We start from the raw sequence: 14550 nt of genomic DNA, 5'->3' as shown, positions 1-14550 counted from the left end.
GTAGCGACATTCAAGTGGCAAATAATTGTACAAATTGCCACTACTGAATGTTTAAGCTCGCACTTGAGCGTTGTTACTTCACTTTTTTTCGAGCATTTCGCGCACACTTCATACACGAGCGAAAAAAAATGTTACATTTAGTCGAAAAATGACGCGTGATTTATCGCAACAAAACTTTTCCGCCCACAAATCGTCTGCCCGAACATCGAATAGGTCAAAAACGAAAAATGAGTTGGATGAGAATCGGGTCAAAAGGTCGACCTTCGAAAAAGTTCAGTTAAAAATTTCTTCATTTTTTTTTTGCGGTTCGTTCAAAAATGACAAAATTAAATACTTAACCTGGATAAATTTTTATATGGAAAGGAAGATGATGATCAGGTTGTTTAAGAGTTTTATTTCCCATAAAATTCAGTTAAATCGTTAAAATTACATAAAAATTTCAATCAATGCGTTTCAAGGCGACGTAAATGCAAAATACGGTAATTTGCTATTTTTTTTGCGTATGACGTTTGTCATTTGATCAAAAAGTTCAACTACGAGTTCAAGATTAAGTTAAAAATAAAAAAAAATTGGAAAGGACAGGTCACAAAAATTCATGACTTAAACTTTTGACTTAAGCTTAAAAATAAGTTAGAATAAGTCAAAATTTAAATATTTTTTTTTGAATTTTAAGAAAAAAATATTTTTTTTTTAATTTTGATAATTTTTTTTTTTTAAAAATAGTCAAATAAATATATTTGACGTAATCGAGCTTAAATTAGACTTAAACAAAAAGAAAAATAAAAAAAAAAAATTGACTTAATATTGCACTTAAGCCATTAAGTCAACTTAAGTCAATATTGAAAGCTTAAGTTTAGGAAAGAAAATAAAATTTCGTAAAAAAATTTTTTTTTTCATTTTTTTTTAAATTGTAAATTAAGTCGATAAAGCTTAAGTCTTAAGTCAAATATTTTTGAGAATTTAAAACCAATTTCAGAAAAAAATTTTTTTTTTAATTTTTTTAAAAATAATTTGACTTAAGTAACTTATACTTAAACTTAAGTTAATATTTTTTTTTGTATTTTTAATATAATTTCGATTTTTTTTTTAATTTAAAAAAAAAATTAGTAAATTAAGTCAGTTAACTCAACTTAAGTCAAACTTAAGTAACTTAACTTAAGCTTAAGTCATCAAGATTTTTGACTTAATGAATTTAGCAGCCCTGAAAATGAAATTTTCGTAATGGAGACGTCTGGCTCCCCAACAATTTCTTATCTTGAATCCATCGATTAATCGTAATTGCCATCAAAAACAATTAATTTCATTCATCAGTTGCTGCAAGCAATGCAATATGTCAAAATAGAGATTAAATTTTAATTTTTAATTGAACATCGAAGGCTCATAACTTAGTTAAGCTTACAAGTTGATTGCCAATAAATAAAGAGATATATCATCAAAAAAAAAAAATTAAATGTAAAATAAATATTTTTTGTGTTCGTTATTTACTGAATTGGCTGAAATCGGTGATAAATCGTTCAGCTTTTTTTTTTTGAGTCATCCGTTGCATAAGAATTTGTCTCTCGATGAAAAATTGGAATTTCACAAGGAAGTGATTCAGATGAGATGCCTCAAGTTTTTTTTTCAAGAAATTAACAGAAATTCTGGTTAGTTAAGAATTTTAAGCGACCCAAACAAGTAATAGACGAAAAAAGTCATAAAACGGTTGATAAGCTAATTTTTGCTTGTTCAAATGTAAGTCAAGGTGCTTGTAAACTGTAATTAAATTATAACAAAAAATTTGCGTTTAATGGTTCTTTCTTCCGTATATTTACCTCTGCGCGACGAATTGATTCATTCTTTCCTCGCAAATTGCAGTCGACAATGACATTCGATCGAGTAGTGGCGATTTTTCTCTTGGTCAGTGCTTGTCACGGCATCATTCCGCCCTCGGAGAAGGCAACGTCACGAGAAGCGCCGTATTTTGTGTACATTTCGGACGGGTATTCGTACTGCGGGGGAGCAATTATACAAAAAGAGTGAGTTTTTTAATGAATTAATCTAAAAAAAAATGAGAAAATTTGTTAGAAGTTTTTAAGAAAATTTCAGTTTTTAAACAAATTTGAGATTTTTTTGGTAAATTTTCTGTTAAAATGCTGAAAGAAAAAATTTTTATCATTTTTTTTAAATAAATTATAAGACTCGGTTCAATTTTTGGGCAAAAATTTCAAATTTTTTAATTAAAAATTTAATTATTTTTTTTTTCTTTATTTATTTTTTTTAATTTAATTAATTTTAAATTAATTTTAATATTTTTTTTATTTATTTTTAATTAAATTAATTTCAAATTAAAAATTCATATTATTAAAATTTTTTGAATTTAATTCTTCAAATTAAGCAATCAAAAAAATCATTTAAAAAATCATTCTAAAATTAAGTCAATATTTTAAATAATTCGTATTAAAAAAATTTGTTAAAACTGTTCAAAAAATTATATTTTTTAAATTTTAAGTAAAATATTTTATTAAAAAGACAAGAAATTCACATAAAAAATTTTCATTAAAAATTTTTGTTAAAAATTTAATAAGATTTTAAAAAATTTTTTTTTTCTTTATCAAATTTTGGTAGATTTTTAGTTTGATTTTTTCAAAAAATGTTAAAAATTAAAATTCTATCAAAAAATATTAATTTTCGTATTAAAAAAATATTTTAAGAACTCACCTAATAATTTTTTTTAAATTTTTTCAGTGTAATCATCACCGCAGCTCATTGCCTGAAGGAATTTATGACAAATTACAAGTCAATTGAAGTAACTGCTGGCACGACAACTCCCAATGCTCGTGATAAAAACGCCCAACGTCTCTCCGTCAAAGATGCCATCGTTCACGAAGGCTACAAACTCGGCGAAAACGGCGTTCAAGCTTACAACGACATCGCCATCATCAAACTTTCCAAGCCTTTCCGTGCCTCAAACAATCTCCAACCCATCAAAATCGCCCGTTTCGACCCCCAAACCACTTTATGGGTCTACGGTTACGGCAGCACTCACGAAACCTTCAACGTTCCCTCCGACGAGCTTCGCCGCAAAAATGTCACGTTCATCCCGGATCCCGATTGCCAAAAAATTCTCGACGCAACCCGAACGAAAAGTGTGAAACAGCGTTACGAAATTTGCATGAGCACGAGCATGTGTCACGGCGATTCCGGAAGCCCCGTGATCCAAATTCAGCAGGGAAGCCCGCGAATTGTCGGAATTGCGTCGTGGGTCGCTGACGATATCTACGGGTGTGATACGCCGCCTGCGGTCGCTGTGAACGTTGCGGAGTTTGGATCGTGGATTGGCGAGGCGCTCAAGAAACTCGGTAGAAAGTGATGATTTTTTTTTTCGTTCCCTTGACCCGTTGTCGTAATTAAGAGTCCGTTGTGCGCTTTTGTGCGTGCGAACAGAAAAATAATAATTTAACAATAAATGCTTGTAATTCATCGTTATGTTTATGTTGTGTCTCTGCGTTGTTGTCGTCGTCGTCTTCTTCGTTGCTTGGCCGAAATATGTAATGTGTAATGTAACAACAGCACAAATTGCCGCGATTTCGTAAGGTACAGTGTGAAAAATTTGTGTCTCGCCGATATCTGAAAGTAATTTAAAGAAAGAAATTTTTTATTATTTAATTTTATGCGTTTTTGTATGAAAAAATCTTATTATGTGAAATTTTAAGATTTTTTTTTGTCAATTTTAAAATTAATTCTCGACAAGTTTTATTTGTTAAAAATTAATTAAAAAATTTTGGGCTTTATTTTGATTTTTTTTGTGAATTGATATTGCAATTATTATTTTAAAAAATATTTAAAAAATTTTAAAAAATATTTTTAAAAATATTTAAAAAATAAAAAAAAAATACTGAAATTTTTCTAATTAAAAAAAATATAAAAAAAATAATTAAAAAATATTAAAAAAAAATTAAAAAATTTTTAAAAAATAAAAAAATATTAAAAAAATTAAAAAATATTCAAAATTTTAAAAAGTTAAATAAAAATACATTTTGAGAGGAAATCATTTTTAAATTGTAAGATTTCCTTTGAAAAGAAGTCTGTTTTGTAGATTGCAAGAGAATTTTTTATTAAAATTCTTTTATATATTTCAAATAATTTATTTAGATAAATTTTCCCTAAATTTAGTCAAAATATATTTTTTTTTAATTTTTTAAAATTTTTAAAATTATTTTTTAAAAATTATTTAAAAATTTATAAAATTTTTTAAATAAAAATATCTTTTGATTTTTAAAAATGTTACAAAAAACAAACGAAAAATATTTTTTTTATTATTTTAAATAAAATATTTATTTAAAAAAATTTGAAAGAAAAAAAAAAATTTCAAAGCTTTCACAAAAAAATAGCAAAAATGAAAAAAAAATTAAATTTTAATTTTAAAAAATTATTTTTTAAAAAAATTAAATTTTAATTTTAAAAAAATTAAATTTTAATTTAAAAAAAATATTTTTCAAAAATTTTTAAAACAAATCAAAATTTTACCTTAAAAAATAGATTTTAGACAATTTTGATACATTTTTTTTTAAATTAATTTTTTAATTCTTTAATTGTTTAATTTTGGAAAACAAAAGACACATAAAAGTCAAAATAATTCGAAAAATTGAGAAAAAAATTTTTTTTATCAAATTTTTGAGCTTTAAAAATTTTTACGATTTTTCGCGATACAAACTTTTTGCGAGACACAAATTTTTCACAGCACAATTGTGTATGAATATATTTTATTATTAATATAATATTAATAATAAAGTAAGCACAGGGCCCTCCTATGTTTTCTTCTTCTTCTCTCTTTTCATACGTGTTCCCTATGCGCGCGCGCGACTCGATGAACTGAAGATGCGATGACCGATGTAACGCTTGTTGCACAAAAGAAAGAGCACTGTGAGATATTGATGATGATGATGCTTACGAAGTCCGTTCCCTTGCCATGCATTGTGTGCAGAGAGTACATCACACATCGCGTCGCGGAGTGGGGAGTAGGAAAATTTGATCCTCAAAATAATTTCATATAAATATCTGAGTAATTTTTGTATCCACTTATAGTTTAAACTCAGCAACTCCTAAAGTTTCATTAAATTATTAAAAAAAAATCAGTGCCATGAAGTGTGTTGTAAGTAAAAAAATTCACCGAAAAAACATGAGAAAAATTCTAAAAAGTGCCATCGAAAAAATTCCTTAGATTCTTTTTGGATTACTTGCCCTCGCAACGGCAGCTCCGCAATTCGACAACTCCTTATCAAACACAACGCCGATCCCGATTATTCGACAAGAGCAGGACATTAACGTCGATGGCTCGTACAAATATGCCTACGAAACAGGAAACGGCATCATCGCCGAGCAAGAAGGATATTTGAAGAATCCAGGAACAGAAGAAGAGGCACAGGTAAGCGAATAACGACAACCTTGGGCTATTTTTTTTTTTTGGAATTCGATGAAGTTCGAACGTAATTACATGCAATTATTGCAAGAAACTTGCTTTGTAACCAAAATCGGCAAAAAAAATTATATAGTGAGAAGCATATTTTTATGAGTTGTCGATGACCTACAGTGTCATCTTTATTGCGGAGGAACATTTGTTATTGATATTATTAATTAATCGAGTAATTGAGATATTGATTAATTTTAATTAAATGATCTGTCGAGATTTTTTTCCAATTTAATTTTAATTTTTTGACATTTTAAAAATTTATTGAAGTCGATAATTACAACAAATAATTAAAAAATTAGAAAAAAATTAGAATTTTTTAAAAATAATTTTGAATAATTATTTTGAAAAAAAAAATTAATTTAATTTAATAATTTAAAAATTAAATTTTCAAGCAAAAATTTCTATTTTTTTTTTAATTAAAGATTTTAATGAAATTTTTAAGCAATTTTTTTCATTAAAAATAAATAAATTAAAAAAAAATAATTTTTGAATGATTAAAAAAAAATTTTTTTACATGAATTTTTTTATTCCATAAAAATTATTAAATTATTTATTTAAAAAAAATTAAAATAAATTTTTAATTCAATACAAATTCAAAAAATTCATAAAAATCACAATTTTAACAAAAAAGAAAATGTGTCAACTATCACAAGATTTTTTTTTTATCAAAAATATTCCATCAGGTCAACAAATGTCACTAAAGAGCAAAAAATTTTTAGGACAATTTTTTGCGTTCATAAATAATTTTTAATTTTTGAGAAATTTAAACCGTAAAATGATTAATTACCGAAATTTCATATTTTTTTTTGCAAAACTCTCTAAAGTAGCTAAAAATTTGACACAATTTGACAGAAGTCCATTAATCACTTTTTGTCCCAACTCATCTGCTTCTGCTTCTCTTTTTCTCCTTCTTCTCACATTTCGCGTCTAAACAAAACGGTCTCTCAAAAAAAATTGTAAACAACAATAAATCAGCAACATAATTTATTTGATATTTTTCGCACATGCACATTTTCGGTTACGCAAGCCTCAGACAATAAATTCCCCTTTAATTGCGCAGAAAAAGAACAATTATTGATTTAATGAGATGCATGACGATCTTTTTCTCGTTACATTGTTTGTTTACAAAGGTCATAAATTTTCGAAGAGACGGTTAACGATAAATTTTATTGTCTGCTCGGCGAATGTGTGTTCGAACAAGAGGTCAATCGATGTGTTATGTTATTAGACATGTAACAACAAAATAAGCTAATAATGAGGTGCCCTTTAACTTTTAGCCGACTTTTTTTTTTGATGATGAGTAATTGAGGCTTATTGATTGATGGTTTCGTTTATTGATATTGAAGTAAATATGGAATTTTATCCAATTAATTAATTGAAATTAGGCAATCTGAACTTGAAATAAAAATTTAACAAAAAAAAAAGATAAAAAAATAATTTTTGCTATAAAAGGGCAAATATTAAAAACTTTATTGGATTTAAAATTTTAAAATAATGTTAAAATCCAAAAGAATAATTTTTATGAATTTAATTTTTAAAAATTAATCAATTTATTCGTTATTATTTTTATTTAATTCTATTTATTATTTTTTTTTAATTTTTTTTTATTTATTTTTTGTTTTAACTTTTTAAAATATGTTTAAATATTTAAAAGCAAAAAAAAATTAATGATTTGCCAGAAAGTTAGAAATTATTCGATTCTTCATTTAAAAAACTTCAATAAATAAAAAAAATAATTTTTAAACAATTTTATTTTATTTTATTTTATTTATTTTATCGAATTAAAAAAAAATTAAAAATTATTTAAATTTAGTAAAAATTATTAAATTAAATAAATGAATTCAAAATCTTGATCGTTTTTAAGCTTTGAACTTTGAGCTTTTTTTATATAAAAATTGGAAAATTTATTTTAAAATTTTTTATAACTAAATTTTTTTAAACTTGATAATATTCGAATAATTCAAGAAAAATCCCAGAATTTCCTTCAGAACTTCTTAAAATAAAAAATTTGTCCTTTTAAAAGACTTATTTATTTAAAATTTTATTTATTTTAAATTTATTTAATTTTAAAAGACTTTTTTAAATTAATTTATTAAACAAAAAATTATTGTAAAAATTAAAAATAATTTATTAAAAATAAAAAAAAAATAAAAAAATTAATTTTTAAACAAAAAATTACAATTAAAATTTTAAAAAATATTTAAATTTTTATTTTATTTTATTTTATTTTTTTTTTTTATTTATTAATTTCATTTTTAATTTTATTTATTTTTTATTTATTTTATTTTAAATTTTAATTTAAAAAACAAAATTAAAAATTATTTAATTAAAAAAAATAAATTAATTATCAAATTTCATTAAAACCATAAAAACTTCTAAAAAGTCATTAAGATTATCAATTAAGACAAAAAAAAATAAAGTTTCAGGTCATTTACGAAGAGCAAGGTCCATTTCATGTCCAAAAATCACATCTCATCAATACATAATTGGACAACTTTCCTTGACATTCTTCTTCTACTTTTCTCTACTTGCCGAAAAATTTCTTACTGCTTCAAGCATACCCAATTTACAAACAATCGAAAAATCACGCAACTTGTCTGACCAAAAAAAAAATCGCATAAATTTTAATTATTTACCACGAAATGCATCTTCACACATTTGTCATGCAACGAAAATAAACACAAATAAATTCGCAGGCGTACTTTTAACGAGATTTCTTTCTTCATATATTATTATGTTAATGAAGCAACAACGCAAAAGAAATAAAAGAGTTTATGGTCATGAAATAATAATAATGACTACTGAGGAGAAAAGAGAGATGACGATGGCACGATGATGTAAGAAAACATCTGGATTGGAGAAATTCAAGGGCAAACAAAATAACCGCCTTTTTTAACGAAAAAATTACGAAATACGAAAGAAGAAGAATTATTGAGCAATAACTTTTGACCGCATGCACCGGTCAAATGTCTCCTAACATCATAATTAATTTGTTTCAATCAAGCATGAAAACGACGCATTCGCGGTTTCTGTTGCAATATTTATTACTCTTCACTAAGCCCGTAATGCGCTCCATAAACATGACACTTTTTTGACGTTGTCTATTTATTTTGTTAGGCGCTGAGTCATCGTGTGATTAAAGAGAAAAAAAAATTAAAATAAATAGTGAGAACACTTAACCCAAATTGAAATTGTGGATGGAAGACGTAAAAGGCGAGATTAATTTAAATATTTAAAAAAAATATGAGAACGCCTGGTTTTTAATTTTTTTTCTATTTTTAAATGTTTTTTTTAACGAATGTCGAGAGTAAAAGTGATAGAAACCAGTTTAGAAATCGCAAAAATTCTTATAGAAACGCGCAGAAAAAAGAAGTCAATCAAGTTAAATTGTTAGATAATCATAAAAAAAAAAATTAAAAAAATTCTTCCATAAAAAGAAAAAAATTAAAATTAGCAGTATTTATGAGCTTTTTAATGCAAAAAAAAAAAGAATCTCATAAAATATTAAAATCGTTTTATGACTCATAGACGCAAAAAAAAATTATTTTTATGCTAAAAAAAATTTTAACTGCGAAAAAAATTTTAATTTTTTGAACGACCATGAACTAGACCACAAATCTGTAGAAAAATCTCGAATTTAATGAAATTTAATATTTAATTTAAAAAAAAGTAAATTTTAAACAAAGATGTAAAGTTTGTTCAACTTTGACACAATTTCTTGCTGAAAAAAAAAATTTACATTAAGCAAAAAAGATGCAAAAACTGGAAATTCCTCTCAATTTACGACTAAAAATAATTTTTTATGTAAAAAAAAACATTTCGTCTAAGTCAGACACCGGATTAAAAGTTCAACTTCTTCGAAGTTGTTTCTGTACGTACGAAGCAAGTAACGTTCGTTCGCTTGGTTATGTAATCAACGGTGTTTGTAATAAATTTTGATATTTTAATAGTTTTTAATTAATCATCGTCATTTATTTTAAAATATTTCTTGAATTAAATTTTTTTTTCTTAAATTTTGTAGGTGGCTCAAGGATTTTATCAATACATTGGCGACGATGGACAAGTTTATCGTGTCGAATATGTAGCTGATGAGAATGGTAAGGAAGTTGTCTATTGTTTAAAAAAAAAACGAAAAAAAAATTGACAACATTTTTTTTAAAAGGTTTCCAACCTCGAGGTGATCATTTGCCAACTCCCCCTCCAATTCCTCCAGCGATTCAACGTGCTCTTGAGTACTTGGCTACACTCCCAGCTACCACAGAGCAACCCTCAAGAAGGTTCTAAATGACTCCTCAAGGATTTTCCTTTCGCTAAGCTTTGGCTTTTTATTGTTTTTTTTTGTGAGCTTTTCTCTTATTTTCAAGAAATATGAGATTCTTGTTATTTTATTTTATTATTTGCCTTATGAAATTGAACTGATTTTTGTTTTTGTTTCGTTTTATAATGTTATTGATATTATTTTTATGCCTTAAATAAAAAAAAGAAGTATGAAACAATCGACACAAAGTTTTTTCTTTCGACTACCAAAAAAGCAACATTCTTTAATTAAGATGTCGCGAATGTGTGTGTGTTTGCAATTTTTGGCGAAAGGAAGAAGAAGACAGCGAATATAAAAGAGTGATGAAACAAACAAGAAGTCATCATTTGATTTGTGTCAATAGAACAAACAAGTATCAAAATGAAATTCGTAAGTTTCTCACCCAACAATTTTTTTTCAAATTTTTCTCAATTTTTGTTCATTCTTTAGCTCATCCTTGCCGCCTGCTTGATCGCCGCAGTTTCTGCCGACAGCACAGCTTCAGTCGTTCGTTCCGACTCGACTGTCGATGTTGATGGCTTCAACTATGCCTACGAAACCAGCAACAAAATCGCCGAAACTGCCTCCGGCAAGTTGAAGACCCCCGAAGAAATCGAAGTTACCGGAGAATTCTCGTATGTCAGTCCCGAAGGAACTCCCGTCAAGGTTACCTACCGTGCCGACAGCACTGGCTTCCATCCCGAAGGCGATGTTGTCCCAGTTGGACCTCCAGTTCCCGAATGGGTTGAACGTGCCATCAAATTGTTGCCCGTTGTCGAAGGACATCGTCGCAGATAAGCAACTCGCCCAACGAATTTTCTCTCGGAACAAACGGTTATGAAGTACAAAAAAAAACAAGTCCATGTTTAATATGTCTAATCATCTCTCTTAAAAATTCTTTTGTATAAAAAGTTTATCAAAATAAATTTTTGATCATCTCGATGTCTGTACCTGCAAGTCTTAAAAGAAGCTTTTTTTGTTTTAATTCTTCATTTCGCGCGCAACTGAATTACCCGGTTGATCTTGAACTAAACAACTTTTATTTTTTTCTTTGCTATTTTTGCTTGATTTGATTAGATTCGCATCAATTCTAAGAATATTTATCGCAGAAAAATGTTTGATTGTGCGAACGTATCAAATTGATGATTAGTCAGTCGAATGTATGAAAAAATATGTCTGTGTTGAAAAAATCGAAAGTAAAACTCTCAACACGAGCATCCATTTATGAAGTTATGAAGGCAGGTTAAAGTTGTTGCATGCTTAGAAAAAATTAGCAAGTTACAATGTTGCAGAATAGTTTACAAGGAATCAAATTACATTCATGGAACGAAGTATTGGATGTTTCAAATTTGAGAAGAAATGATTTAAATCTAATTTAAAAAAAGTTCAAATGAAAGTCTATTTACTGATTCTTATTTTTTATGGTTCTAAATAAAAATCAATACCATGCTGATACAAAAATCAGGAGCGTAGTTTATTTTTATAGACCGAAAGTGACATAATGTCCCTTTAAAAATTTTAACAATATCATTATTATGTGACGTTTCATTGAGTTCATTGTTTTTTTTTTCAAAAGATCCAAAGATGAGAATTAGATATGATATGTACTGGCTCCCTATTTAAATATCAATATTTATTATTTGAGGTTTCTGTTTTTTTTCTGTTGTCAATCCTTTGACTCCAATCGTGGCATGGTGCTTTTCAACCGCTGGAATGTCTTCTACCGGATGCAAGTTTTTCTTCGGTCGGTTGACAGAGCTCATCTTCAAGCCCAAGACGTGATGGCACATGGTTCCTTCAGCATATGTTAAGATTAAACGGCTTGTAGATGTTAACTTGAGAACACAGAGGAGCTTATTATCTCAATTAAGTGACTTTACTGAAGTTGACAAAGATTACAGTAGGATCTCCTCTATATTCAATTTTTTTCTGTAGTTTTGCTTTGAGAAATACTTTTAATTATGCTTTATTCTGAGTTCCAACTGATGTATATCGTTCCTTTGATGATACGTTTTGATAACGAAATAGCCTTCTTATTTGATGTATATCGTTGGGTATTCCTTTTGTTGCAGTTTTTGTTACCTTTAGCATACAACTGTTTTCTATTTTCAACTAAGTTTATTCTATTTAACATTGCATTCACATTTTTGATTTGCATTCATTTAACATTGAAACTTAAAAACAAAACTTTAAATATTAAAAGGGCGCAATTTAAAAATTTGTGCCCTTTTCCATATTTAGAGCTTCTACGTCACTGTTTTAATTATTGTTACTAATTTCACTGAGAATTATTTGAATTTACTTACCTTCACTTCCATAAATAAACTTGAATTTTCTATTAATTTTCTAAATTCTAATGAAAAAACATAAATTTCACAAAAATTCTCGAATGATCATAAATGTTTAAAAATAAAACGAAACTTGTTACCTTTTGCCGAAAAACTGGTTCAGTAGATTGTCTGACGAAACATAGCCAAAAATTTAAATAGAAATAGCAAACGGCGACGCCAATTTTTATGCTAAACATCTTCTTGTTTTGCACTAATGAAGAACAAGTTTTTATCTTTTTGTCTCAATCAACCGGACTAGAAAGAACATGATCATTAAAACTTCTTCTAAAAATGGAAAGTTACGTAAAAAAAATCAGCTGTTTCACATAAAATTAACTCACGAGACGATCACATGATGGATATGCCTTCCCTTTTTTTCATCCTCTTTTATGCTGGACAATCGCATCATTTATGGGAAAAATGCTATAAAAATATTTAACGATCACTTTTTGCGGCAAAATTTTATGACAGGTGCTTAAAAACTCATAAAAAAATATGTCTGAACTATTTTTTTTGTGATGCTGCAGGCACTGCAAGGTTGTCAAGTTGATGGAAAAGAAACTGGATAACTAACTGCAAAATGTGAGTCACGATGAGACTTCCTTCCTCATTTTTTCTGAGCCTTTTATCTCTCGTGTTTTCGATTAATTAAAAAAATCTCATCCATATTGAACAACTCGTTTGTTTTGTTCGGGGTGCATGTATGTTAATCGTTCGCTAATGAGGTGATAAAATTTGTAAAATTGCGCCTTAATTGGGGTATAAACGGCGATAATTCACATAAAAATTAGCAAAAAGATCGTGTTACAAGGCGTGAAATTGCATCAAAGTGTGCGAGTCAAGGTGCAAGAAATTAAAATTTCTTCAATCAGTTTATGGCTTTATGACAGTTCCGTCGATACAAAGCAGCAAAATGACCATGGCCCTGCTTGTTTATTACCCGGCATCCAATAAATCTAAAATTCATTCGCGCACAGACAAAAGCGCCTATGCTGAAAAATTAACATAATCAAAAATAAATAAATATTTTTTTTTCTATATTTGATGTTTATCTGAAGAGATACATACCGAAAAAAAATATCCAAAATCATAACAAAAGACACGCAAAAACAAGTTTTAACGACTATTAAACCTCCATTGATTAGTTAGCTATGAATTTTGTGTGAAAATTGCTCTTTTAGTGTCTTTGAGGTCTATTATTTCGTGACTTTTTCACAAAATCCGCAAATGCGTTGAGGATGATGACTTGAATTTCGTAAATTTATCATCTATTTAATAATAAAAATTTAAAGCCAAAAAAATTTTTGGCTAGATACTGATTAGGCGAACGAATTTTAGTATAAATAAGGGGTGCACAAAGTACAGAAGCATCATTCTAGTTTCAAAGTTCTTTTGAAAAACAGAAAATCAAACAAAAATGAAATTCGTAAGTGATTAAAAAATATTAAAAATTAAAAAAATAATTATTTAGTGCAATTAATAAATAAAAACAAAAATAAAAAAAAATAAAAAAAAAGTGAAAAAATAAATTCTAATAATTTTCCTTACCTTTTCCTCGTAGCTCATTATTGCCGCTCTCATCGCTGTCGCTGTTGCCGACAAAGACGCCACTGTCGTCAAATCCGAACAAGATGTCGGTGTCGATAGCTTCAACTATGCCTACGAAAGCAGCAACGGCATCAAGGTCGAACAAAGCGGAAACTTGAAGGGTGAAGAATTGCAAGTTGCCGGAGAATATGCCTACACAGCTCCCGATGGTACCCAAGTCAAATACACATACACCGCTGACGAAACTGGCTACCATCCAGTCGGTGACTTGCCCCAACCCCATCCAATCCCAGAATACATCGAACGTGCCATCAAATTGTTGCCAGTTCTTGAACAACGCAGACGTTAAGAATCTCTGTTTTTCTTTGCTGGACACGGAAAAAATGTTGCACTTACGAACGCTACTTACGGACCTGAATACCAAACAAATTTTTGATTTCCCAAAAATTATTGCATGAAAAAAAGTTCAAAAAAAAAAAATTAAATGATCAATAGACCAAAATAAAGTCAATACCCTTTTCGATATTAAAAATTTTTGTGTTTTATTTTGAGAAAAAAAATTTTTTTGAAAAATAAAAAAAAATCTATAAAGTATTTTAGAATATTCTTTAAAGTTTTAATTATTTAATTTAAAAAAAATTAATTATAATTTAATAAAATTTTTAATAATTTAAATTAAATTAAAATTAATTAATAAAAAATTAATTTTTAAAAAAATAAAAAAACAACTTGTTAAAGAATTAAGACTCATCAATTTCTGTAAAAAAAAATCTTAAAAGAAAGAATTTTTAAAAATTTAAAAAGTTTAATTTTTCTGTCAATTTAAAAATTTTTAACTGTCAAAATTTTGACCACTATTTAAGATCATTTTTATGAAATTGTAATTATTAATTAATTTAATTTATATTTTTTAATTAATTATTTAA

At 27.3% G+C, this 14550-nt stretch overlaps 3 protein-coding genes and 1 pseudogene across 3 annotated transcripts; all 4 read left to right on the top strand.

Annotated features, from left to right (window-relative positions):
• The first annotated feature begins 1860 nt into the window (after window positions 1-1860).
• Window positions 1861-3349, top strand: LOC134828465 (trypsin I-P1-like). Its single transcript, XM_063841444.1, has 2 exons — window positions 1861-2015; window positions 2725-3349. The coding sequence occupies exons 1-2, from the start codon at window positions 1861-1863 to the stop codon at window positions 3347-3349; spliced, it is 780 nt and encodes a 259-aa protein (XP_063697514.1).
• Window positions 3350-5094: 1745 nt separating this feature from the next.
• On the top strand, window positions 5095-9781 carry LOC134832441 (endocuticle structural glycoprotein ABD-4-like). Its single transcript, XM_063846458.1, has 4 exons — window positions 5095-5131; window positions 5201-5404; window positions 9471-9546; window positions 9612-9781. The coding sequence occupies exons 1-4, from the start codon at window positions 5120-5122 to the stop codon at window positions 9731-9733; spliced, it is 414 nt and encodes a 137-aa protein (XP_063702528.1). The 5' UTR covers window positions 5095-5119; the 3' UTR covers window positions 9734-9781.
• A 337-nt stretch (window positions 9782-10118) lies between these two features.
• Window positions 10119-10544, top strand: LOC134828464 (larval cuticle protein 9-like). Its single transcript, XM_063841443.1, has 2 exons — window positions 10119-10136; window positions 10197-10544. The coding sequence occupies exons 1-2, from the start codon at window positions 10128-10130 to the stop codon at window positions 10542-10544; spliced, it is 357 nt and encodes a 118-aa protein (XP_063697513.1). The 5' UTR covers window positions 10119-10127.
• Window positions 10545-13625: 3081 nt separating this feature from the next.
• LOC134828463 (larval cuticle protein 9-like) lies at window positions 13626-13973 on the top strand (annotated as a pseudogene).
• The last annotated feature ends 577 nt before the right edge of the window (window positions 13974-14550 follow it).

The sequence above is a fragment of the Culicoides brevitarsis genome, chromosome 2 (assembly GCF_036172545.1).
Source record: "Culicoides brevitarsis isolate CSIRO-B50_1 chromosome 2, AGI_CSIRO_Cbre_v1, whole genome shotgun sequence".
Lineage (NCBI taxonomy): Eukaryota > Metazoa > Arthropoda > Insecta > Diptera > Ceratopogonidae > Culicoides > Culicoides brevitarsis.
The sequence above is the reverse complement of the archived record's forward strand: the minus strand, read 5'-3'. Positions and strand labels throughout refer to the sequence as shown.

What these genes read in the sequence shown, in the direction of transcription:
- LOC134828465 (XM_063841444.1), top strand. Translation starts at nt 1,861, where the DNA reads ATGACATTCGATCGAGTAGTGGCGATTTTTCTCTTGGTCAGTGCTTGT. An exon ending in GGAGCAATTATACAAAAAGA is followed by an intron (nt 2,016 to 2,724) that starts GTGAGTTTTTTA and finishes AAATTTTTTCAG; the next exon opens with TGTAATCATCACCGCAGCTC.
- LOC134832441 (XM_063846458.1), top strand. An exon ending in GAACAGAAGAAGAGGCACAG is followed by an intron (nt 5,405 to 9,470) that starts GTAAGCGAATAA and finishes TAAATTTTGTAG; the next exon opens with GTGGCTCAAGGATTTTATCA. An exon ending in ATATGTAGCTGATGAGAATG is followed by an intron (nt 9,547 to 9,611) that starts GTAAGGAAGTTG and finishes TTTTTTTAAAAG; the next exon opens with GTTTCCAACCTCGAGGTGAT.